This window comes from Sorex araneus, chromosome 8 (genome assembly GCF_027595985.1).
Source record: "Sorex araneus isolate mSorAra2 chromosome 8, mSorAra2.pri, whole genome shotgun sequence".
Classification (NCBI taxonomy): Eukaryota; Metazoa; Chordata; class Mammalia; order Eulipotyphla; family Soricidae; genus Sorex; species Sorex araneus.
Window position 1 is genome coordinate 55,552,485 of NC_073309.1, and position 26,059 is coordinate 55,578,543.

Sequence of the window (26,059 nt, forward strand, 5' to 3'; positions counted from 1 at the left end):
TCAGCCCTGCTTCTGTTCTTTACTCTGTGGGGTCCCACTGTTATGGCCCCTTAGCCAGGGCTGCCAGGGAGAGGCACACGGCAAGATCCTGCTATAGAAATCACCTCAGCCCCTGAAGTTGCAGCCCGAGCTCTGCAGCTGGGAAACACGTTAAGGGCTGAAGAAAGCAGAGCGGCACAGGGATTACTGATGGCTCATGCACTCAGCATTCCTCCTGGTGGTGCTCGGGGGACCATATGGGATATGAGAACCGACCCTGGGGAGGTCACTTGCTAGGCTTTGGGGGTGACCTGTGTTCAAGCCTCATACCCCATACTGCCCACAGAGCCATCTGAAAAGTGACCCCTGAGCTCAGAGACAGCATTAAGCCTGAGCACTACAGGGCGTGCCTCCAAATCAAAAGAAGCAAAATATCGGCCAGAGAGGTAGGACAGAGGGGAGGGCATTTGTGTTGCAGTGACCGGCTCAGGTTCTATCCCCTGCATCCCATATGGTCCCTCAACACTCCCAGGAGTAATTCTTGGATGCAGAGCCAGGAGCAACTCCTGAGTATTGCCGGGTGTGACCCAAAGAGCAAAAAGCAACAACAGCAACATCAAAACACAAAAGGAGCAAAATAATGGTGTTTTCAAGAATATTATGAACTAGAGCAACTCAATGTAAAATTACTCAGGGTTCCAGCCATAGTACAGTGGAGAGCTGTTTGCCTTGCATGTGGCCAACCCAGATTGGATCCTGGCTTTCCTTCTGGTCCCCTGAGCACCATCGGGAGGAATTCCTCTGTGCACAGGCGGGAGTAGCCCCGAGCATTGCCGGGTGAGACCAGAAGAGCCAAGAAAACAAACCCAGACCAAAACTAACCAAAACAAAACTCTTTTAAAATAAAAATCATGGATAAACACAGAGCCGCCCAGCCTGGGAGACAGGCAGCAGGGCTCCTGCCGTCCCAATGTCCCTGTCTATCCTGCAGGCGCACTTGGCACATCATAGCAAGGGTCTGTCCTGGGTCCTGAGTCGGTGACGAGTGCTGACAGCTGCTCTAGGCTCCGGGCACATCCCACCCTGCACACGCACAGCCGGGCTCTCACCTGTGGATGCATTGACGGGCTCTGCTGTGCTCTCCTGACCGTTGCTCACCGCAAACACTGAGAAACTGTACTGAGAGGCGGCCTGCAGGCCCTCCACCTTGTATGTGTTGCCTGTGATGTCTGTGACCTCATGTCCAGTCCACTTGATCCCGTAGGTGTAGGTAGCGTTGGTCGGGCCCTCGGGGTCCTCCCAGCTCAGAGTGACGGAGCTGGTGGTCTGGTTCTCAGCTTTGAGGTTCCTGACAGGGTTGGGGTCTGGGAATAGCGGGGAAGGACCAAGTCAGCATGGAAGATCCTGGTCAGTCGGGGCATACTTACCCTCTGAAGCACCACCAGATGCCCGTGCCTGCATCCACCACTGTCCTGAGAAAGGTCCGGGTGTGAACCCCTGCACCCCCACACACCAGACCTGCTCAGAGCAGCTCTCACTAGCAGCCCTCGGTGGCATCTGCCTTCTGTCCCGCAGTCAGGGGCTACTCCGCCCTGCTGGCGGCTCTGGGAATAGCCAGAGCAGAAGCGTGCCTGTGTCCAACACAGCCCAGGCCTGAGGGAGCCTTAGGGGGCTGGAGCCCTCACAGATTCTGGCTCCGACCCAAAAGAAGCAAGTGTTTCATTTTCCCCGACCTCAATTCAAGTGGCCACTCGTGACCTGTTGGAAACATTCTGGAGGTGCTGGGGTGTGGAGCAGGGGCTGAGCATCGGCAACGAGCTGACGGGCTCAACAGAAACAGAAGAGCCCAACGGTCAGAGTGTCCACAGTGTCCAGAGCAGCCCACCTGATCTCCCCCACTCAGCCCTGCTTCTGTTCTTTACTCTGTGGGGTCCCACTGTTATGGCCCCTTAGCCAGGGCTGCCAGGGAGAGGCACACGGCAAGATCCTGCTATAGAAATCACCTCAGCCCCTGAAGTTGCAGCCCGAGCTCTGCAGCTGGGAAACACGTTAAGGGCTGAAGAAAGCAGAGCGGCACAGGGGTTACTGATGGCTCATGCACTCAGCATTCCTCCTGGTGGTGCTCGGGGGACCATATGGGATATGAGAACCGACCCTGGGGAGGTCACTTGCTAGGCTTTGGGGGTGACCTGTGTTCAAGCCTCATACCCCATACTGCCCACAGAGCCATCTGAAAAGTGACCCCTGAGCTCAGAGACAGCATTAAGCCTGAGCACTACAGGGCGTGCCTCCAAATCAAAAGAAGCAAAATATCGGCCAGAGAGGTAGGACAGAGGGGAGGGCATTTGTGTTGCAGTGACCGGCTCAGGTTCTATCCCCTGCATCCCATATGGTCCCTCAACACTCCCAGGAGTAATTCTTGGATGCAGAGCCAGGAGCAACTCCTGAGTATTGCCGGGTGTGACCCAAAGAGCAAAAAGCAACAACAGCAACATCAAAACACAAAAGGAGCAAAATAATGGTGTTTTCAAGAATATTATGAACTAGAGCAACTCAATGTAAAATTACTCAGGGTTCCAGCCATAGTACAGTGGAGAGCTGTTTGCCTTGCATGTGGCCAACCCAGATTGGATCCTGGCTTTCCTTCTGGTCCCCTGAGCACCATCGGGAGGAATTCCTCTGTGCACAGGCGGGAGTAGCCCCGAGCATTGCCGGGTGAGACCAGAAGAGCCAAGAAAACAAACCCAGACCAAAACTAACCAAAACAAAACTCTTTTAAAATAAAAATCATGGATAAACACAGAGCCGCCCAGCCTGGGAGACAGGCAGCAGGGCTCCTGCCGTCCCAATGTCCCTGTCTATCCTGCAGGCGCACTTGGCACATCATAGCAAGGGTCTGTCCTGGGTCCTGAGTCGGTGACGAGTGCTGACAGCTGCTCTAGGCTCCGGGCACATCCCACCCTGCACACGCACAGCCGGGCTCTCACCTGTGGATGCATTGACGGGCTCTGCTGTGCTCTCCTGACCGTTGCTCACCGCAAACACTGAGAAACTGTACTGAGAGGCGGCCTGCAGGCCCTCCACCTTGTATGTGTTGCCTGTGATGTCTGTGACCTCATGTCCAGTCCACTTGATCCCGTAGGTGTAGGTAGCGTTGGTCGGGCCCTCGGGGTCCTCCCAGCTCAGAGTGACGGAGCTGGTGGTCTGGTTCTCAGCTTTGAGGTTCCTGACAGGGTTGGGGTCTGGGAATAGCGGGGAAGGACCAAGTCAGCATGGAAGATCCTGGTCAGTCGGGGCATACTTACCCTCTGAAGCACCACCAGATGCCCGTGCCTGCATCCACCACTGTCCTGAGAAAGGTCCGGGTGTGAACCCCTGCACCCCCACACACCAGACCTGCTCAGAGCAGCTCTCACTAGCAGCCCTCGGTGGCATCTGCCTTCTGTCCCGCAGTCAGGGGCTACTCCGCCCTGCTGGCGGCTCTGGGAATAGCCAGAGCAGAAGCGTGCCTGTGTCCAACACAGCCCAGGCCTGAGGGAGCCTTAGGGGGCTGGAGCCCTCACAGATTCTGGCTCCGACCCAAAAGAAGCAAGTGTTTCATTTTCCCCGACCTCAATTCAAGTGGCCACTCGTGACCTGTTGGAAACATTCTGGAGGTGCTGGGGTGTGGAGCAGGGGCTGAGCATCGGCAACGAGCTGACGGGCTCAACAGAAACAGAAGAGCCCAACGGTCAGAGTGTCCACAGTGTCCAGAGCAGCCCACCTGATCTCCCCCACTCAGCCCTGCTTCTGTTCTTTACTCTGTGGGGTCCCACTGTTATGGCCCCTTAGCCAGGGCTGCCAGGGAGAGGCACACGGCAAGATCCTGCTATAGAAATCACCTCAGCCCCTGAAGTTGCAGCCCGAGCTCTGCAGCTGGGAAACACGTTAAGGGCTGAAGAAAGCAGAGCGGCACAGGGATTACTGATGGCTCATGCACTCAGCATTCCTCCTGGTGGTGCTCGGGGGACCATATGGGATATGAGAACCGACCCTGGGGAGGTCACTTGCTAGGCTTTGGGGGTGACCTGTGTTCAAGCCTCATACCCCATACTGCCCACAGAGCCATCTGAAAAGTGACCCCTGAGCTCAGAGACAGCATTAAGCCTGAGCACTACAGGGCGTGCCTCCAAATCAAAAGAAGCAAAATATCGGCCAGAGAGGTAGGACAGAGGGGAGGGCATTTGTGTTGCAGTGACCGGCTCAGGTTCTATCCCCTGCATCCCATATGGTCCCTCAACACTCCCAGGAGTAATTCTTGGATGCAGAGCCAGGAGCAACTCCTGAGTATTGCCGGGTGTGACCCAAAGAGCAAAAAGCAACAACAGCAACATCAAAACACAAAAGGAGCAAAATAATGGTGTTTTCAAGAATATTATGAACTAGAGCAACTCAATGTAAAATTACTCAGGGTTCCAGCCATAGTACAGTGGAGAGCTGTTTGCCTTGCATGTGGCCAACCCAGATTGGATCCTGGCTTTCCTTCTGGTCCCCTGAGCACCATCGGGAGGAATTCCTCTGTGCACAGGCGGGAGTAGCCCCGAGCATTGCCGGGTGAGACCAGAAGAGCCAAGAAAACAAACCCAGACCAAAACTAACCAAAACAAAACTCTTTTAAAATAAAAATCATGGATAAACACAGAGCCGCCCAGCCTGGGAGACAGGCAGCAGGGCTCCTGCCGTCCCAATGTCCCTGTCTATCCTGCAGGCGCACTTGGCACATCATAGCAAGGGTCTGTCCTGGGTCCTGAGTCGGTGACGAGTGCTGACAGCTGCTCTAGGCTCCGGGCACATCCCACCCTGCACACGCACAGCCGGGCTCTCACCTGTGGATGCATTGACGGGCTCTGCTGTGCTCTCCTGACCGTTGCTCACCGCAAACACTGAGAAACTGTACTGAGAGGCGGCCTGCAGGCCCTCCACCTTGTATGTGTTGCCTGTGATGTCTGTGACCTCATGTCCAGTCCACTTGATCCCGTAGGTGTAGGTAGCGTTGGTCGGGCCCTCGGGGTCCTCCCAGCTCAGAGTGACGGAGCTGGTGGTCTGGTTCTCAGCTTTGAGGTTCCTGACAGGGTTGGGGTCTGGGAATAGCGGGGAAGGACCAAGTCAGCATGGAAGATCCTGGTCAGTCGGGGCATACTTACCCTCTGAAGCACCACCAGATGCCCGTGCCTGCATCCACCACTGTCCTGAGAAAGGTCCGGGTGTGAACCCCTGCACCCCCACACACCAGACCTGCTCAGAGCAGCTCTCACTAGCAGCCCTCGGTGGCATCTGCCTTCTGTCCCGCAGTCAGGGGCTACTCCGCCCTGCTGGCGGCTCTGGGAATAGCCAGAGCAGAAGCGTGCCTGTGTCCAACACAGCCCAGGCCTGAGGGAGCCTTAGGGGGCTGGAGCCCTCACAGATTCTGGCTCCGACCCAAAAGAAGCAAGTGTTTCATTTTCCCCGACCTCAATTCAAGTGGCCACTCGTGACCTGTTGGAAACATTCTGGAGGTGCTGGGGTGTGGAGCAGGGGCTGAGCATCGGCAACGAGCTGACGGGCTCAACAGAAACAGAAGAGCCCAACGGTCAGAGTGTCCACAGTGTCCAGAGCAGCCCACCTGATCTCCCCCACTCAGCCCTGCTTCTGTTCTTTACTCTGTGGGGTCCCACTGTTATGGCCCCTTAGCCAGGGCTGCCAGGGAGAGGCACACGGCAAGATCCTGCTATAGAAATCACCTCAGCCCCTGAAGTTGCAGCCCGAGCTCTGCAGCTGGGAAACACGTTAAGGGCTGAAGAAAGCAGAGCGGCACAGGGGTTACTGATGGCTCATGCACTCAGCATTCCTCCTGGTGGTGCTCGGGGGACCATATGGGATATGAGAACCGACCCTGGGGAGGTCACTTGCTAGGCTTTGGGGGTGACCTGTGTTCAAGCCTCATACCCCATACTGCCCACAGAGCCATCTGAAAAGTGACCCCTGAGCTCAGAGACAGCATTAAGCCTGAGCACTACAGGGCGTGCCTCCAAATCAAAAGAAGCAAAATATCGGCCAGAGAGGTAGGACAGAGGGGAGGGCATTTGTGTTGCAGTGACCGGCTCAGGTTCTATCCCCTGCATCCCATATGGTCCCTCAACACTCCCAGGAGTAATTCTTGGATGCAGAGCCAGGAGCAACTCCTGAGTATTGCCGGGTGTGACCCAAAGAGCAAAAAGCAACAACAGCAACATCAAAACACAAAAGGAGCAAAATAATGGTGTTTTCAAGAATATTATGAACTAGAGCAACTCAATGTAAAATTACTCAGGGTTCCAGCCATAGTACAGTGGAGAGCTGTTTGCCTTGCATGTGGCCAACCCAGATTGGATCCTGGCTTTCCTTCTGGTCCCCTGAGCACCATCGGGAGGAATTCCTCTGTGCACAGGCGGGAGTAGCCCCGAGCATTGCCGGGTGAGACCAGAAGAGCCAAGAAAACAAACCCAGACCAAAACTAACCAAAACAAAACTCTTTTAAAATAAAAATCATGGATAAACACAGAGCCGCCCAGCCTGGGAGACAGGCAGCAGGGCTCCTGCCGTCCCAATGTCCCTGTCTATCCTGCAGGCGCACTTGGCACATCATAGCAAGGGTCTGTCCTGGGTCCTGAGTCGGTGACGAGTGCTGACAGCTGCTCTAGGCTCCGGGCACATCCCACCCTGCACACGCACAGCCGGGCTCTCACCTGTGGATGCAGTGACGTTCTCTGCTGTGCTCTCCTGACCGTTGCTCACCGCAAACACTGAGAAACTGTACTGAGAGGCGGCCTGCAGGCCCTCCACCTTGTATGTGTTGCCTGTGATGTCTGTGACCTCATGTCCAGTCCACTTGATCCGGTAGGTGTAGGTAGCGTTGGTCGGGCCCTCGGGGTCCTCCCAGCTCAGAGTGACGGAGCTGGTGGTCTGGCTCTCAGCTTTGAGGTTCCTGACAGGGTTGGTGTCTGGGAATAGCGAGAATGACACGATAAGTACAGGAGACCATCCTGTCCCTGTCCCTTCTCCTCCCCCTCTCATTTACACCGTCCTCTGCCTCCCATCAGAGCACTCCATTCTCCCGAGTGCCCAGGACCCAAGTGTCACCTCAACATGGTCCTGTTCTCAGAGACTCACCAGCTTCAGCCACTGTCCAGATGCATAGGCCCTGAGGGAGTAGACAGGACAGTCACAGCCCTGTCTTGTTCTCACACTGTGCCCCATGACCTACCCATGGAGTCCCCTCCTGAGGCTGATCCTACAAAGCCCCCTTCCTGTGAGAGTGTAGTGTGAGTGTGTATACGAGAGTGTGAGCCTGTTTGCGTGTGTATGTTGAGCCTCATGATAGTTTTTGTTTGTGTGTGGGAGCATGTGAGAGTGTGAGAGTGTGAATGTGTGCCAGAGTGAGGGTATGGTGAGCCCTTATGATAGTGTGTGTGAGTGTGAGGCTGTGAGAGTGTGTGTGTGAGTGTGTGTCAATGTGTCAGTAGTGCTGTGGGACTGAGACAGGACTCCAGGGCCCAGTGGCTGCTCACTCAACCAAAACACCCAGAGATGAAGTTAGAGGTGTCACCTCCTGACACAACCTTGGGGACCAAGGTAGAAAGCCACAGGGAATATCATGTCTGAGGGAAGAAGCTGGGGGCCCGGACCCAGGTCAGGAAAGAGGCTTAGACCCATGGGGTTGGGAGTGAGGGAGGAGGGTATTAAAAGATGAACTATTGAATCTAAAACAGGAGGGTTTGGGTTGTGGGAGGAGGGGGTTAGGGCTCTGGACCCTCGGTTCAAAGGATAGAGAAGTGAGTCTGGACCCCAGTCTGAGGAAGGAGGCAGGGTGGGGAGGGCAGGGCTCCCTATCTGAGGGAGCAGGCTAGCGTGTATCCCCGTCTTTGCTGGGCCGTCTTCCCTCTGCTCTGAGGTATCCTGTGTCCCCAGTGGTACCTGGTACCCTGGGGGTGGTGTCCTGACATTCCCTGACATTCCCCCTCCCCAGAGCAGCTTCCAGTCCTGGGCATTGCTCATGTGTCCTCTGTCATGCGCCAGAATCCGGACAGTGACCTCAGATCAGGGTTGGGCCCCCACAGCATCCCGGCCTGGAGCCCCGGTTCAGGTCAGCGGGGTACACTCACCAGCAGCAGCATCAGGTGCCCCCAGGCCCAGTGGCCCCCACCAGCACTGCCCATGACTCCAGACTGCTCCGGGCACCCAGTGTCCCGCCCCAGCCTCTACCTGCTGGACTTTCCCCAGGGCAGGTCCGAGCAGGAGGAAGTGGCGTCCCAGCCCCGCCCCAGCTCCCCATGGATGATCCTGACCTCCAGTGACCTCCCGGGGGCCCGGCCCTGCCCCCTGACCTCATTCCGTGTCATTTTTTATTTGGGGCTGGGGGCCACACCCAGAGGTGCTCGGGATCTCCCCAGGTGGGGCTCCGGGACCTTGTGAGGTACTGGGCATATCCGGTCCATCCCCTGCAAGTCAGGCTCCTTACCCTGTGCTCTCTTGGTCCATGCGCTGATCCGTGCTGGCCACTCCCCACCAGGCAGAGACGCCTCCATCCAGGGGCTGCCTCCCCGCTGAGGACTGCACAGACTGGAGCACAGAGGACCTGGTGCCCCAAAGCAGCCCCTGGGATCCTGGTCTGGGCGTGTAGCTCTCACCGAGTAGCAGCTTTACTGTAGCACACACTGCCCCTGCCATCACCTCCTGGCCATATGCACTGTCCTCTGACCCCTGAGCTCTCCCAACCGTGAGGCCAGTGCTGATGTCGTGCCAAGGTCTCACTCAGAGCCCCCTATACAGCCTTGCCTCACCTTACCCGATCCTTCTCCTGTGGGCTGTTGTAGCCCTTCCTGCGTCACTGGGAGAGATGCTCAGGCTGCCTGGGGTCTCAGAATCCTGACACTGCCACATGAGGCCACATGCCCCCACCCTGGTTTGGGCGAGCCAATGTGTCACAAAGTCCCTGTGGCTGTGCAGTCACTGTTGATGGGTGCAGAGCCCCCACTGTGCCATCTCCCTTCTGCTGCAGGTATCTCAGGAACCTTGGTGCCAGTGTCCTCGCGGCTCAAGGGACGTGAGGAGCAGGGCACGTCTCTGGCGCTCAGTTTCGAGATGTGGAAGGTTTGGAGAACTGGGCTCAACTCAGAACATTTTCCTCAGGAGAACTCAGTTACCCTCTCTCTGCTGCTGGAGCTGACAGTTGCATCAGGTATAGCAAAACACACATTTGGAGCGCAGCGAAGAGGTCACTTGTCTTTCATGAAGCCTACCAGGGTTTCGTCCCTGGCACCACATAAAGTCCAACAAGCCCCAACGCAGTGATCTCTCAGCACAGAGCCAGGTGGAAGTCCAAGATCTGATAGATATGGCTCCCAAAACAAACTAACACCCCCCAAAAGTGACAAACATTTGGAAATGCATTGCCAGGGTCAGAGAGGTAGCAGAGCGTGGAAGGTGCTCGCCTGCCATGAGTGTAGCTGAGCCAGCTCAGTCCCGGCACCGCAAAGGACCCCCTAAGCGAGTCCTGCCTGGAGTGATCACTGAGCACAGAGCCAGGAGTCATCCCTGAGCACCTCCAGGGTGCCCTGTCTCAAAAAATATCGTCCCAGAACCCTGAGGAATATCTCGGAGACTCCAAGCACCTGCCCTGCTAGCGACAGCTGCGAGTCCCATCCCCAATGTCCAGCCTGTGCCCACAGCCTCTCTCGGCCGTCCAGACATCCCACAGCCAGAGTGTGAGCCCCAGAGAGGTGTGACCCCACACTCGCTCAATAAGAGTGTTTGGGTACCATGGCGGGCATTATCACTCTGGTGAGGAGGGCGTGAGTGTCCAAGGCCAGGAGGGCGAATCTCGAGGAGCACCTGCCACGCGCGTGACCCCGGTCACTGAAGCAAAAAGTGCTCAGGGGGGTGTAAAAGAATGGAAATAGACACAGGAGGAGACAGCTTCATGCCTGCGGGTTTCTGCCCTCCAGTAGGACTCGTGGCTGCTCCCCACTCCCACAGCGGGGGGTGCAGGCGCCTGTGTCTCCCTCTGCCTCGGGCCCACCCGGTAATCCTCCGCGAAGACCCAGTTGCTGTCCTTCTCCTTTCCCCTCATGTGTTTGGCGAAGTCTGCAGCACAGATGTCTTTGGGGAAGCTGGAGAGAGGGAAGCAGAGCCTGATCTTGGGACCGAGGGGCTGCTCTCGCTCTCAGTTTCCTACCAAGACCCTAAAAGCAGTTGGGCCAGAGTCACAGCACAGTGGGGTGGGTGCTGCCCTGCATGAGACTGACTCGGATTCAATGCTTCGCTCCCCACATGGCACACAGAGCACTGAGTGCAGAGCCAGGAGTCAGCCTTGAGCACTGTGAGTGTGGCCCTCTCCCAAATAGCACAGCCTGAACCTCCTGATCCTACACCCCATGCCCGGGGCGTCCCACCTCTGGCACCCACAGAGAGCAGCTTGTCCTTGTGTTTATCTCCCCAGGGAGACCAAGCTACATTCCTCTCTGTGTGCCTTTGTGTTTGTGTGTGTGTGTGTGTGTGTGTGTATGTGTGCAAGTGTGTCTCTGTGTGTTTGTCCATCATCTGTTTCTGTCCATCTTTTTTCCCCTTTCAGCTACTGTCCCAAATGTTGTCATAAATATGCCGTTGCAGCAGACACCGTAGCTGAGATCACGTCCTTTAAGAGAGACGAAGAGAGGAACTGATGGGTAAAAAAAGGTGGTCTGAGGTCTCAGGTGAGATAGTACAGGGGTAAGGAACTTGCCTTGCACGCAGTCGACCTGTCGACTCCAGTTTGATCCTTAGCCCCTCGCCCTCCAGCCTTCCAGCAGAGATCCCTGAGCACAGAAGCCAGGGAGAAGCCCTGGTCACCACCAGGTGTGGCCCACTCCCATCCCCCAAAACCGAGGGTTTGTGAGTGTGGCCCTTCCCCAAATAGCACCGAGGGTTATACACATTTTTGGGTATAACCCTAACCATAGAAAACAGGACCCTGAAGGGATCACTGGACACCCCCATTCACGGAGAACTATTCACGATGGTCAGCAGGGGAGAGTCATGGAGTCAATAGAGACAGAATGTGACCTGCCCCACATGCAACATCAACACAGAAATGGAAGCTCTGGCTCCCCCTCAACATGGCAGACCTGGACTTTACACTGAGGGGCTTGCTCATGAGGGGACGAAAGCTGTGTGACTCCATTCTGAGTCCCAGCAGAAAGACAGCTCGGGGTGGCAGGTTAGGGCTAAGGGCAGAGATCCAGCTGGGGAAGCTGAGCCAGTCAGGACCAGGGGCACTGACAGCCGCAGGATCATGTGAATCACTGCTCAGACCTCACTCCAGATGGTTAAGACGCAGATCTCGTTCCACTGTGCTATCAGTATGGAAATTCTGACCAGGAGCCAGAGGAACAAAAGAGCGGCAGGCTCTGAGAAGGGGGGACTCAATTTTATTTCACCGTTTGGCCCATGCTCCAGAAGCCACTGAACAAAAGTGAAAGCTGCTTTTTATAGAATATCCAGTGGGGAAAGGGCATCAGCGGGCACCTGTGGAAGAGCACAGAAGCCGTCACCTGCGAAGCAGAGACCAACATGGACACTGGGCAGACTTTCCCAGGTGACCAAGATGACAAAGTGAGACTTGGACTATCTGCAGGACTTTCCGAGTGCATTCCATGGTTAGGCTCAGTTGCCCTGGGAAGCCCTGCTTGCAGGGGTAGCCTGTCTGAATGTGGCCCGTGGGGAACCCGTGGACACAGCTGCACCATGTCTCCATCACAGCACTCAGGCGGGAATCACCATGGTGGGTGCTTGATTTGGGTTTCTTTTGGGTTTTTTTCTTTTCTTTTGCTTTTTGGGTCACACTCAGCGATGCACAGGGGTTACTCCTGGCTCATGCACTCAGGAATTACTCATGGAGATGCTTGGGGGACTATATGGAATTCTGGGAATCAAACCTGGGTCGGCTGCATGCGAGACAAATGCCCTACCCGCTGTGCTATCACTCCAGCCCCAACAGTTTGATTTGTTTTCTTTTGGGCCCACACCTGCAGTGCTCAGGGGCTACTCCCAGCTCATGAGTGCTCCTGAGTCACTGCTGGAGGGACCTGGGCGACTGTGTAGAGCTGGAAATTGAACCCAGGACTCCTGGGTGTAAAGCTTGTTTCGGACCCTGCGCTAGTTACGAGTTTGAACAAGGAGAGCAGTTGCCTCTGCCATCTCGGGTCTCTGCTTCCCCCGGCTCGGGGTCCTTCCTGCCCGCCCCAGCCTCAAGCTCCTCTGTCTCCCCCAGTGCAATACCCTCTCCTCCGCCACGCCTTTACCTGGCCACAGCCTAATGTTTCTACTTCCGAATGTCTCTCAGGTTTGGTGAATAATTGGAGAACTGAGACAAGCTTTACGTGTGGGTGTCCAGGCTGATGCCTGAGCACAAAGTCAAGGGTAGATCCCGGGGACTTCCAGGCATGAACAAAAACAAAAGAGAAAATAAAATCAAAGCAAATTACATTTTAAAAATATTTCCAGAGTGCAAAGGATATAATACTGGCCTTTCTCACAGCTGAGCCAAGTTTGAGCTCCAGGATCCCGCAAGGAGTGACCCTGAACGGGAAGCCAGGAGTAAGCACCGAGCAGTCAGGTGTGATGAAGAAAAGGAAAGACAATCTCAAGGCCGAGCAGGGCTTCCCTCCCCGGGCCGCCTCTGCAGTCTGAGGGCACCGTGAGGTATGGGGCGTGGGAGCTGTCTGCAGCCTGCTAACCTTCAGGTTTCTTTTTATTTTCAGCCACAGCTGCCAACGCTCAGGGGTCACCCCTGGCTCTTTGCTCAGGTATTACACCTGGGAGGCCTCAGGGGACCACCCGGGATTCAGGGGATCAAGCCCGGGCTGGCCATGTGCAAAGCAAGTGCCCTCTGGCCTGTGCTATTGCTCTGCACCCTGAGCAACGGATTAAACCCACTGAGCCACCTCCTCCAGGGGCTCCCAGGACTACCCACTGCCGAGCCCCACAGAACAGGCTCCAGACAACCAGGCACAGCTCCTGAGATCCTCCCACCAGACAATCCCTGTTGCCCACGGCCTCTGTGTACTAGAGCCTGGCACTCCCCCGCACCCTCTCCCGTGACCCAGTGAGGAATCAACTCTCCCAGGGACTCCTCTGCTGACCTTTGGCCTTATTGTAGCTGAGGGACAATAAAACTGATGGAACACCCTGCCTCAGACTTCCCCTAGAGGCCAGTTTTCTTTGCTTCCTCTGCATGTCACTATCCCCTTATCTTGTTTGCATACTAATCTCCAGGTCCAAGGGCCACCTCAGGTCCAAACTCCAAGGGCTTTTCAGCATGAAGGACCCCACTGGCACCCCCTTTCTCTGTGCACCGCCTCCTGGTTGGCACCAACACAGCCCACCGGCTCCCACATCTCCCTCTCCGAAGAACGCTCATCCTCCGTCCACCCTAGATGCACTTTCCTGAGGTCCGTCCACTCTCAGATCATGTCGGGCGTGTGTCCTCGCCCACCTGCCCCTCTGTCACCTATTCGAGACTCTCCCAGGGCCACCTCTCAACAGGAGTTGCAAACACACAGGTGAAAACACAGTATAAGACTAATATCCGAGGCAGTAGAAACAAGGCCAGGAGGACTGGTCCAATTTGGAAGCCGCCTCAGGTGCTGGGGAGAAGGCAGTTGAGACAGAGAAGGGACCACTCTGCAAATAACTGGAAAGGACCACCCTGGGTAAGAACTGTGTGCTGAAAGGAGGTAAGGAACAAGCATGGTAACCTCGAAGTGTCTGTACTGCAAACCATAATGCCCGATAGGGGGGAGAGAGAGAGAGAGAGAGAGAGAGAGAGAGAGAGAGAGAGAGAGAGAGACAGAGAGAGAGAGACAGAGAGACAGAGAGAGAGAGAGAGAAAGAAAGTGCCGGCCATAGAGACAAGCTGGGGAGTAGGGGGTGGCAGGAGAGAAACTGGGAACATTGGTGGTGGTAGTGGCAAAAGTACACTGCTGGGGGGATGGTGTTGGAACATTGCATGACCGAAACCCTTTGCAATGAACAGCTTTGTAACTGTGTAACTCAGGGTGATCCCATGAAACACGCACACACACACACACACACACACACACACACACACACACACACACACACATACAGGCTGAAACCGATGGCTAAATGCTTGGCACAGGCAGGGCCACACTGGGACTCCTGCTTCAGGCCCTTTGTGGCCATGTCCTTGGGCAGACGGCCAGTGCCCCATGGACGGGATTCCTGATCAGTCCTTAGTCACTCCAGCAGAGGGGTCCCTCCTACTAAAGGGGCTGTGACAGTGTTGGACAGAGAGAAGCACCAGCAGAGGCAAGACCCAGAGCACGTCCCATGGCCAAGCGGAGTGCGGAGATCATCTGGGGGACATTGGGCCATTTCGACCCATATTCTCTAGGTTCACCTTACATCATTGGACCCGTGTAGTGACCAGCGAACACCTGTGAATTAACTGAGGCTGAGCCTAGGAGCCGGCTGCTCACCTGGACACCTGGTTCCCAGACACTGGCTGTTTCTCACTCCTCCTGAGAAGGTTGTCGGGAAGGAGAACAGGGTGAGACTGGAGCCAGGGCGCCCCATCCTCCCTGGGCCCCCAGGTCTCACCTGCACTTCAGGAAGAGCAGCAGGACGCCCACCAGGGTGATGGCCAGGAACACTCCAATGACGGATCCGGCGATCACCCCAGGAAAGAGATGTGAGAAGGGGCATCAGAGAGGGCATCCGTCTCAGATACCTGCACCCTAGACCCATGCAGGGGCCACAGGGCAATGGTCGCCTGGATAGAAACCCACCTCTGCCCGCTGTCCTGGGGCTCCGGTTCTGGAAGTCTGGGTCACGGTCACCTGCTCCCCAAGTCCCCAGTGAGGGACACTCCCCAGCAGCCCAGAGTGTGTCTCTGTGGGGACCCACTACCTCTCCCAGGGCAGGCGGGTGACAGGAAAGTGCGGCTCAACACCGACACCCAATGACAGCCCCCGGGGGAGAGTGCCCAACCAGAGTGGTGCCCATTGCTGGCCCAACACACAGTGGCTCCATTTTCCAATCCCTGAGGCTGGCATTGCCTAAGGCCATGGGGGTCCCCAGCACTGCTCTGAAATGCTCAGTGTCCAGGCGGTGTCCACTCAAGCCCAGGACATCTCATCACTCTGAGGGGCCTCCCGGAATTAGCTGGGCATTACAAAGACACTGTAAACGAGTCTTGGGGGGTTGGATCCCTCCCTTTGCACCCTGAGGCCCAAACTCATCCATGGCTCAGCTAGCCAGGAGACAGTGCTAAACATGAGCACAATCTGAGGCTCAGAGGGTCAATTCCCAGCCACCAGCCCACGGTCAGTCCCAGAGCAGAGACCATATCGCATCAGAGCCCCTTGTGTAGGGCTGGACTCAGAGAAGTGGCCTTCAGGGGTCTAAAGCAGTTATACTCCTGTACCCAACAGTCCCCAAGTTCTGCCTGGTGTCCCTTAGAGGTCCCAACGCCAAGGGACCAAGCAGCACAGATTCACCCACCTGCGCCCTGAACCACTGGCACAAAAGGGTAACCCCAGAAAGACTCTCAGGCCCCCTAAACATTGCTTGGGTGTCCCAGTAAATCAGTCAACAGGAAGAGACCTAGAGGGCTGGAGTGGGAGCACAGAGGGGAGGACTCTTGTCTGGCTCAGGGCACACCCACCTTTCCATCCTGACACCTAGATGGTCCCCCAGCACCACCAGGAGGACTGCCTGAGTGCTTAGCTAGGAGGAGCCTTTGAACATTGCCATGGTGCCCCCAAAAAGGAAGAACCTAGAAAGCAGTGAGGGGACAGTGAGCCCCACGGCCCTGTCAGAGGCTCATAGTCAACTGTTCTGAGCAGGCAGCGTGGGGTTAAGGAGTTTGTCTCGCACACAGCCGCTTACCTTGGTCAATCCTGCCTGTTCCCTGAGAACACCAGGAGAGACTCCTGGGCCTAGAGTCAGAGTAAGTACCCCTGAAACCTCCCTGAGATCTTGTGATTCCATCTGGGCATCCACGCAGGAGAAGTGAGACACAGGCACATACACACACACACACACACACACACACAAACACAGAGTCACACACAGGCACTCAGGAATGTATGCACACACATGTGCATGCTCATATGCACAGACATGCACTAACAGAAATGCATGCAACACTTCATGCATGCACACCCATGCACACACACAGTGCACACCCACATACACACACATGAATGCACATGCACACACACACGTGCATGTGAGAAAGGGAAGTGTTAACCTCTCCCAGCACCGCAGGTGCAAATGGGGGTGTTCCTTTCAAGGAACAATATTTGTAATGAATGCAATGAAATATTGATCCTCCAGCTGGGTAAAGCTTCACTCGGTGCAGCAGAGAAGCCACGCTTCACGTGGTGCAGCATCGTGTGAGGGAAATGTCCCGGGAGGATGGAGCGCAAAGACTCGAGGGGGTACTGACACGGCCATGGTGGCAGCTAAAACATCAGTTTTGCTGTGTCCTTCAGAGAGTGAGAAGGAAGGTGTTCAGTGTCCTTCCCGGCTCTGAGAATACACGGATGCCACCGGGCCATGGATGCTCAGCGGCTGAACCGTGTGGTATGTGAGCTGCCTCAGAAAAGGTGGGTGTTTAGTTTTGGATTTTGGTTTGGGGCCACACGTGGTAGTCTCAGGGCTTACCCCTGGCTCTGTGCCCAGGTGTCACTCATGACAGGGATCGGGGTTGAGCACCCACACAGCGCCTGAAACACCACCAGGAGAGACGCCTGAGCAGAGGTGGGAGTTCTCCCTGAGCACTCCAGGGTTCACCCAAACGAGACAGGGGGGATTTATGCAGGAAACAACAGTCAAGGTGGTTGAAAGTGTTTGTGAGACACCCCATTGATCGGGAATGACCCTGGCACCCCCTGATCCAGTCCTCTGTAAAGAGGACAGGCTGGGGAGAACTTGGAGTGAGGGAACATCACCCTGGCGGCTAATCCTGGCTCTGCTTGCTGCATTTTGGCACCGCTGAGCCCGTCTCCTCCAGGTGCAGGCTCCATCCTGACTCTGACCCCTCACCCCTGCCCAGGAAATCCCCATTCTCAGGCCTGTCAGCCAGAGAACTTCCTCAGCCCACCCGGGTGCCACCTCCCGACGCACCTGCACTTCCCACCCCACACTGGAAGCAACACTGCTCACTCCCACCCAGGAACTATGGCCTGGATTCTTCCAGAAGGAAAGAGGGGATGAAGGGAAGGGAAGGAAAAGAATTAGTTCCTGGTGCTTTTCTTTTTCCTTTTTGGGTCAGACCTGGTGATGCACAGGGGTTACTCCTGGCTTTGCACTCAGGAATTACTCCTGGTGTTAGGCTGAAGTGGCGCCATGACAGGCTCCACTTTAAGACTGAAACTCAGCAGGCCTAAGTTCCAGTTTCCCTATCAGAAAGTCCCCACTTCTCAGAACACAATATCACCCTGGGCAGATAAACCGCCCCGTGGCAACAGTCAATCAGAATAGGGGGGATAGGAGTGGTACCCAGCCAAGTAGAGAGGGCCTAGGGAGTGGAGTCACGGGACCGACCGAACAGGAACCAACACCTAGAAACATAAAGTTGGTCCCTGAAGTAACGGGACAGACAAAGACAATAATTAAAAATGTATCGCCTGTTCCTAGAAAAAATGATGTTATATAACCAAACTCTCTATAAACTTCTCAGAATTCAGAGTTGGGTCCTTGTCAAGACTCCACTGCGTTGGATGAGACTTGGACCCTAGCTCAAGCTAGCAATAAAGGGGCCTTGCATTTGCAGCCTCTCGTCTGGTCTGGTCAATGTGCAAGCAAAACTCCCTTCCCAGGACATAACATATGGGGACTCATCAGGGATTTTTGGCTCGTGCTGTGACCCCCTCCCCAGATCACAATGTAGCCCTCACTCTTCTTGCTGATCAGCACCGTGGAGACTCTTAGAGTCTCCTTGGGGTAGGTCACCCCAGAAGGGGCAGCTGAGTGAAGGTCACCTAGGGGAAGGTGGCTGAGGAAGGTCATCTCAGGGAGAGGCAGCCGAAGTAGGGCAGTTGGTCAGACTGACCATCTGAGTGCCCGGCAGGAGGGGTCGGAGGAAGGGTCCGAGTACAGAGGACAGGCATAGGACCTAGGCAGATGAGCTGAAGAAGTCACTGGTCCGGCAGTGTGGGAGACGTCCCCACTGTCCCCCCCCCCCCAGGATCCCCAGCATGGTGAATGCGGTACAGTAGGCTTGGTCACAGAGGGACCAGCCGAGGAGTGGGGTTGGGTACAGTGCACTGAGGACTAGCGGCCGATATCTGTCTTCTTCATGGCGTATTTGAGTAACTGTGCATGTCTTGAGTCTGTGTCTTCTGTTTTCAGACCATTAATCACTTACTTCCTCCACAGGAACATGGGCCAGGGACAGGCAACACTCCTGTCTCTTTTTACTAATCATTTCTCCAATTTTAAAAGTAGAGCTCATAATCTGACCTTGGAGGTTAAAAGAGTAAACTTAAAACTTTTTGCTTTGCAGAATTGGCTTGTTCTGCAGCCTTCAACATTGGCTGACTTGCTCAAGGTACTTTTGATCTGGGGACCATTCTGAAAAAAGCTAAAAGTATAACTTTCTTTCCAGGACCAGGAGGACACCTGGACCCGATCCCTTACATCCTGCTCTGGCAGGAACTGATTGAGAGATCCCTGCCTGGTTAAAAACAAGTGTATTGTGAAACAGTGCGGAGATAAAAATTAGGTTACATCTTTATGCTTTCACAAACATTGATTGTTCAAATGCTGTCTTATGCTGATGTTTAAAGTTTGGTGAGTGGGGCTGGAGTGATAGCACAGCAGAAACACGTTTGCCTTGCACTCGGCCAACTCGGGTTTGATTCCCAGCATCCCGTATGGTCCCCTGACCACTGCCAGGAGTAATTCCTGAGTGCAGAGCCAGGAGTAACCCCCGTGCATTGCCAGGTGTGACCCAAAAAAGCAAAAATAAGGTCTGGAGAAATAGCACAGCGGGTAGGGCGTTTGCCTTGCATGTGACGGACCCGGGTTTGATTCCCAGAATTCCATATGATCCCCTGAGCACCGCCAGGGGGTAAATCCTGAGTGCAGAGCCAGGAATAACCCCTGTGCATTGCTGGGTATGACCCAAAAAGGAAAGAAAAAAAAAAAAGCAAAAATAAATAAATAAATAAATAAATAAATAAAATTAAGTTTGGTGAGTACCGATGGCCTCTTTCTGTGTCTGAAAGCATGTTTGAATTGTGAAATTGTTAAAGTATCTGGTGTAAACATCTTATGATTTGTGATAATTAAGAACTTTTTTAGTTCTAGCCACAGCCATGCTCAAGGCCCCTCTCCACACGTTCAGACAAGTCTCACGCATGAAGGTACTAGCAGAGAACCCAGGTGTGTGTAATCCCATCAACGGCCAACATCTAGAGACTTAAAAGCAAGCTCTCAGAATATTTTATAACCTTCTCTGGAGAAGTAGGTTATATCTCAGATATCTTATAACCTACTTCTCCCTGTGGGAGAAACTAGCAAGCTACGAAGAGTTTCCTGCCCACATGGGACAGCCTCACAAGCTTCCCATGGTGTATTCATATGCTAAAGCCAGTAACAAGTTGGATCTCATTTCCCTGACCCTGAAAGAGCCTCCAATGCTGCATCGTTGGGAAGGCCAAGTGGAGAGAGGCTTCTAAAATCTCAGGGTTAGGACAAATGGAGAAGTTACTGAGCCCGCTCGAGAGATTGATGATCAACGGGATTTCGTGATTTGTGATTCATGAAGAACTTTTAAATTAAGTCAAAGAAAGACTGTAAGTCCTTTCTTGAAGAGTCAGATCCACTGATCAACTCTAAATATGTGCACATGTGCATGTGGTGTTTGAAGTCAGTCCATTGTCCATCTGCTATAAACAGAAGTAGAAATCCTTAAACTTGGGAAAGAAGCATCATCACAAGAGCTCAGAATGATATGCAACCCAGCAATTTAAAAGGTTTCGGTGTTTTTTTTCGACAGAGAAATTGAAATTCTCAAGCCCTTCTCAGCTAAGGCTAATGAGAGCTGAGAATGGAGATGATCAGTGTTATTCTGATTATAGCCTTGAAGTTAGGAAGTTAATATCTAAGTGTTAAAAGTTTTGAATGCATTTTGAATAGAGTATATCCAGAAATGAAATATGTATTTGTGGTAAAAAAAAAAGGAATTTAAAGTTTAAAGTATTCCAGCAGAAGAGTTCTGTCTCAAGAATTATGAGGAAAAAAAAAAAAAACAGGAGATCAAACAGAAACCTAGGACTATTTGACCTTTGTACTAAGATAAATATAGACAATCTAAAACTTTGTTCCCTTTCTCTATATTATATTATTGACAAGAATTGTTCAAAAAAATTAACACAAGGGGCTGGAGCAACAGCACAGTGGGTAGAGCATTTGCCTTGCACCTGGCCGACCGGGGTTTGATTCCCAGCATCCCATATGGTCCCCTGAGCACCACCAGGGATAATTCCTGAGTGCAGAGCCAGGAGTGACCCCTGTATATCGCCAGGTATGACCCAAAAAGCAAAAAAAAAAATAAATAAAATTAACACAAGCTTAAACTGCATATGTGACTATTTGAGTTGTGTACTGGAGAAAAATAAAAATTGAGGTTAAAGTCATTTAACAGAATAAAATACAAAGTGGAGTCCACTGAAAGTGATGAAGTAATAAGTAGGTAAATGAAATATATGAGGCTTGCGAGTCTTTTAACCCTCTTTTATCTGTAATTTTTAGGATTTAGAATTCTGTTATAAAATCTTTAATTGTGAGCATTATAAACCTTTTGAATATCCATAGGACTTATGTAATACTTTTGAAAGTATACACTTTTTGGGACCCCAAAAAGCCCTCTTCCAGGGAAAGACGGGGGATTGGTCTAAATGACAGGAGCAGGTATCTAACGGTTGCTGTTTCAGGTACCCTACAAACCTCAGGAAGCCCCTACAAACCTCAGGGAGACCCTCAGTAATAAGGAAGGACTTGACACCGTCTGGGCATTGGAAAATGAGGATGCTGGAAATGTGCAATGACTGACTCAGGCTGGGCCCTGCCCTCAGTGTCAAAAACTGGAGGCCTAGATCTCCCCCAGGCCTGAAGAAGGGATGGGATGGACTCCTGACTGCCAGGACACTCCTACGGAAAGCGGGAAGCCTGAAGCCACGTCCAGTTCAACCTGAAGGCTCTACCTCTAGTTCATCCTGGGACCTGATCTTCACTTCTTATGGCCGAGCCTGGGTAGCCCTAATGTGAGGTAAACATTAAATGCCGTTATTGGTGCATTTCCTGCTTTGTCTTTGACAAATCCCTAGGACTTCTCAGTAAAGAAGGGGGTACCCCAAATGGAGCCAATTGTGCTGTTTGTGCAAAAGAACAAGCCAGGCTTGTTAAGTTGTCTGGAAAATTTAAAATGGAGGAGGAGAGAAAACCATGTTTCTGCAATTAGCATCCTTTGTGAAAATCAGATTCTAATTATACAAAGGTGACTGAATAATTGGGTAATTCAGTAAGTAAGCTGTCTAGTCTGCAAAGAAACACAGTGTTGTACATGCTGTCACCACTCTGGCCAGAAAGCGGAAGCCAGAGCTTTACCAAGGGGACCTCAGCTCAAAGTGCAGGATCAATTGCTTTCCCCCAGACTGTCAATTGGCTATAGTACTGAGAGTGGACATCTAAACTGGTTCTAAATATTCATTCTTAGTTAATACTTATAGTCATTTGGAGAGAACAGAGATTTTCATTTTTCCCAACAGCTCTTGATTCCTGTTCCATCATGCAATTTATACCCCATTTGGAGAATATTTCCTCTAAGCCAGAACACTCTGCAGAAGAATGGGCAGTGGAGCAAGGTCGCCAAAGGGAAGCTGATGGATGGGTTACCAAACAAGGAAACTTGCTAACCCTTGGACCAATGCGGTCACTCAGAACTGTGCTTTCTGTACTATGAATAAACCTACTGGAAATCTTGGGTCTCCCCTCCTAACTCCACCTGTTCAACATCAGGGACTTATCCAGGGGAGGACTGGCAGCTTGACTTCATGCAAAGGATCAAATGCTCAGATGTTTAAGGCATTAAATATCTATTGGTTCTTAGTGATAGCTTCAATGGATGGGCAGAAGCTTTTCTGATCTGAACTGAAAAAGTCAGAGAGGTGGCTTGGTGTTTTTATGTAAATTCAACAGATCTGGACACAGGAAGTCATCTTCTATCAACCAAATTCATGGGTGAGGGAGTTATTACTTTTCATTTTTATGGTAAGCCTGGGTATGCCATTATACTGCTTTGGTTTCTGTTATGTTAACTTTTGTGTTCTCTAACACGGCAAATCATTTTGCCCTCAGTAAGCCAGAGAGGACCTTCTATACCTCCAGGGTCTAATCAATATTCCTCAGTCTATCTGTCTCATCTTTTCTTTCAGGTGTTGATAATTTCAGGAACCCAATCCATCCATTATCAGGGGACCCATTAAAAATTAAGGTATCGGGGCTGGAGTGATAGCACAGCGGGTAGGGCGTTTGCCTTGCACGCAGCCGATCTGGGTTCGATTCCCAGCATCCCATATGGTCCCCTGAGCAGCGCCAGGGGTAATTCCTGAGTGCAGAGTCAGGAGTGACCCCTGTGCCTCACCGGGTGTGACCCAAAAAGCAAAAAATAAAAAAAAATTAAGGTAGCCAGTAACCCTGGCGCCAGCTGGGCAGGAGGCCCCTGAGTTCCTGGGGGGCCCCGTACCTTTGCCTGGCCATGATGGGACGGCCTCAGTGGCCCCATAGTGCCCTTGGCCGGGTATCTGCAGAGCTGGCCCTGTTCCGGGTGTGCTGACCACTGCCCGATGCCTACCCACGTCTGCACACAGGAAGAAAGGGTGCGCTGATCTTGCAGCGCATCTCATGGCCTGGTACTCTAATGTCCATACTGTTAATATCTCAAAAGTTTGTTCAATGTTGTAAAGCTTTATCACTATTTTCCAATTCTTTCAATAAACAGACTTGTTTAAAAACAAAATTAAGGTAGATTGATCTACATGGAGAACATCATATTAAGTGAAATGAGTCAGAAAGAGAGGGACAGATATAAAAAGATTGCACTCATTTATGGAATATAAAGAAACAGAACAGGAGACTTACACCCAAGAATAATAGAAGTGAATACAAGGAGGATTGCTCCACAGCTTGGAATCCGGCCTCACATGCAGGGGGAAAAGGCAGCTTAGATAGAGAAGGGAACACCAAATATGGGGTGTTTGGAGGGCCCGCTTGGGCGGGGAGATGAGTGAGGAAAGTAGACTACAGACCTAATGATAGCAATTCAATACCTCTATTGCAAACTATAACACCCATAAGGAGAGATAGCAAAAAGGGAATGCCCTGCCACAGAGGCGGCATGAGGTGGGGGGAGGATGGGACAGGGGTGGTGGGAGTGAAACCGGGAACATTGGTGGTGGAGAACAGGCACTGGTGAAGGGATGGGTACTCGATCATTGTATGACTGAAACGTAAGCACAGAAGTTTGTAAGTCTGTAACTGTACCGCACGGTGATTCATACAGTATTTTTTTTTTAAAAAAAAACTAAAATAGCTTGAGATTTCACCCCTGTGCAGCACCCTTATGTGAGCAGGAAGCAGCACTGGAAAATGGAACTTCGACCATTTTATCTTTAAAGATTTAAGGTGGTGAAATCTCTAGGGGAATATGATATAGGTGGAAATTCCTTCCAATAGCCCTGTAATGAGTGTGAACCCCCTTTACGGAGGAACTCTGCTCCCTTTGGAATTCCTTTGGGTCAACTGCCACTACTCCAACCTAGCCTTGGAAGAGGAAGTGTAGGCAAGAATGTGTGATCTCTCACGTCTCCAATCATCACTGGCCCTACAGGTATCAAGGCCCAGCTCAATGTGGAACTTGGAGCACACCGCCAGAGTTGAAGGGGAACTAGTAACTCCTCATCTGTAGGCATTGGATAATCCAGTCTGGGTCAGGTGGCACCAGACAGCCACCTACAAACCTCGGTGGAGAGGTCCTTATACCGTGATCCTGACTACATCAACTGCTCCGAAGATGGATGAAATCAAAACCTGAGTCCATGCTTCACATGAAAAAGCTGCATCCCCCCATTGGAGGCAGAATGACATAGACCTTTGACAAATCCCTACAATGGGAGAAGACCCCCGCCTTCAAGATAAGACTGAAAAAAGAGACTTAAAGGAACCATGGTAAGGGCACGGGTTATTCTCTGTTTCTGTATGCTCATAGTGACAGTTGTGGAGTGAGCTCCTTACGTGCCCCAGTTTTTTTTTTATTATTATTAGTTTATTTTTAATTAGAGAGTCATCGTGAGGGTACAGTTACAGATCCATACATCTTTGTGCTCATGTTTCCCCCATACAAAGTTCGATAACCCATCCCTTCACCAGTGCCCATTCTCCACCACCAGTAAACCCAACATCCCTCCCCCACTCCCCAGGCCCGTCTCCCCCCACCCCACCCTGCCACTATGGCAGGGAATTCCCTTTTGTTCTCTCTCTCTGATTAGGTGTTGTGGTTTGCAATAAAGGTGTTGAGTGGCCATTGTGTTCAGTCTCTAGTCTGTATTCGATGTGCCCCAGTTTTTGGCACTGAGTACTTTCTGAAACTGAGACAGGCAGAATTAACATTGGCGTGTGCCAGTTATGGCCCACACTAGGGAATGTGTTTGTTCGGGGACCTACCGAGCCTATTGTAATCAAAACTATAGAGTGGTCTCCCAGCGATTATACCACAGGTCTGCTAGAAGAGCCCCTATACTAGGGACCCAACAACACTTGGCTTGATTGCATGTAATCCCTTGCTTGTCCCCTTCCTACTTTGACAATTCCAATCCTACTGAATGGTAAAGACTGTGCTACAGGTATTGTTATAAAGGGAGAGCTGGGAAAGTCAATCCGTCACCCTGGTACCATCCCACATGGAACTCCTAGTGCCTCTACCTTTTGCCCTATTTCCTATCTGGAATACTCCTTACATGTTAAACTTAATCCCTTTTGAAATCTTATATGGATCTTCCCCACCTGTATTTCCTATAGGCCCCCAGCCGGTTCCCTGGGCGAAATCGGGAGAGCTCCTGGTGGCCTTAACGGCTCTCCATGTGGTGCACCAGGACATATGGCCAGATATTTGGGAACTATACCAGGACCAGAATGAGCAGAGCCACCAGGAGGGTCCCACTCAGGAACCTGAACCGGGGGATTGGATGTGGGTCCGGAGGCATAACAGTAGAACCCTGGAACCTCACTGGAAAGAGCCTTATGTTGTTATCTTAGACCCCCCCTTTTGAAGCCGTCAAACTGAATACTACATTTAATGTTTCCTCAGAAATGAAGCCGACCCAATGTAACTGGGGAGACAGGGAGGTGGGCCTCACTATGTGGGACGTTTCAGGAAAGGGAACATGTGTGGGGAAAGTTCTTATGGCCAGGTGAAACCTGTGCGCCATTTCTGGTCACCTCAACCACACAAACAGCTCCTGGGAAATTCCTTCAAAAGGGGTGGGGGCGGATTTGCTCAGGAACAGGCTTCACCCCTTGCCTAAGCTCAGAAGTGTTCAACACATCTAAAGAATACTGTATTTTTGTTGCTGTGCCCCCTAAAGTTATATACCATCCCATATCCACCCTTGTGGGGCCCCTACTCATAGTGTTTTTTTAATTCTAACTTTTGGCCTTTGCATACTAAATAAACTTATCACTTTATTTAACACTGTGCAGCTCATGGTCCTGGACAGCACTATCAGGAGGTCGACAATCAGCAAGAGGAAGATTCCTCATTGCAGCTAAAAGACAAAAAGGGGGAAATGTGAGGCTGAAGTTGAGCCATGACAGGCTCCACTTTACGACCGAAACTCAGCAGGCCTAAGTTCCGGTTTTCCCCATCAGAAAGTCCCAAATTCTCAGAAAACAATATTGTTTTTCTGATAAACCGCCCCATGGCAATAGCATATCAGAATAGGGAGCATGGGCAGTG

The 26,059-nt window shown here is 52.4% G+C and overlaps 1 protein-coding gene across 1 annotated transcript in view; it reads right to left on the reverse strand.

Moving 5' to 3' along the window:
- LOC101538834 (receptor-type tyrosine-protein phosphatase H) overlaps nt 1-14,217 on the reverse strand; it is a 33,728-nt gene extending 19,511 nt beyond the window's left edge. Inside the window, exons 1-7 of the mRNA XM_055146480.1 lie at nt 14,141-14,217; nt 10,055-10,145; nt 7,147-7,177; nt 6,723-6,977; nt 4,845-5,099; nt 2,967-3,221; nt 1,089-1,343 (exon numbers count right to left, since the gene is read on the reverse strand). Of these exons, the coding sequence (XP_055002455.1) occupies nt 1,089-1,343; nt 2,967-3,221; nt 4,845-5,099; nt 6,723-6,977; nt 7,147-7,177; nt 10,055-10,145; nt 14,141-14,217 (1,219 nt within the window). The remainder of the gene's footprint in view (nt 1-1,088; nt 1,344-2,966; nt 3,222-4,844; nt 5,100-6,722; nt 6,978-7,146; nt 7,178-10,054; nt 10,146-14,140) is intronic.
- Nucleotides 14,218-26,059: the final 11,842 nt, after the last annotated feature.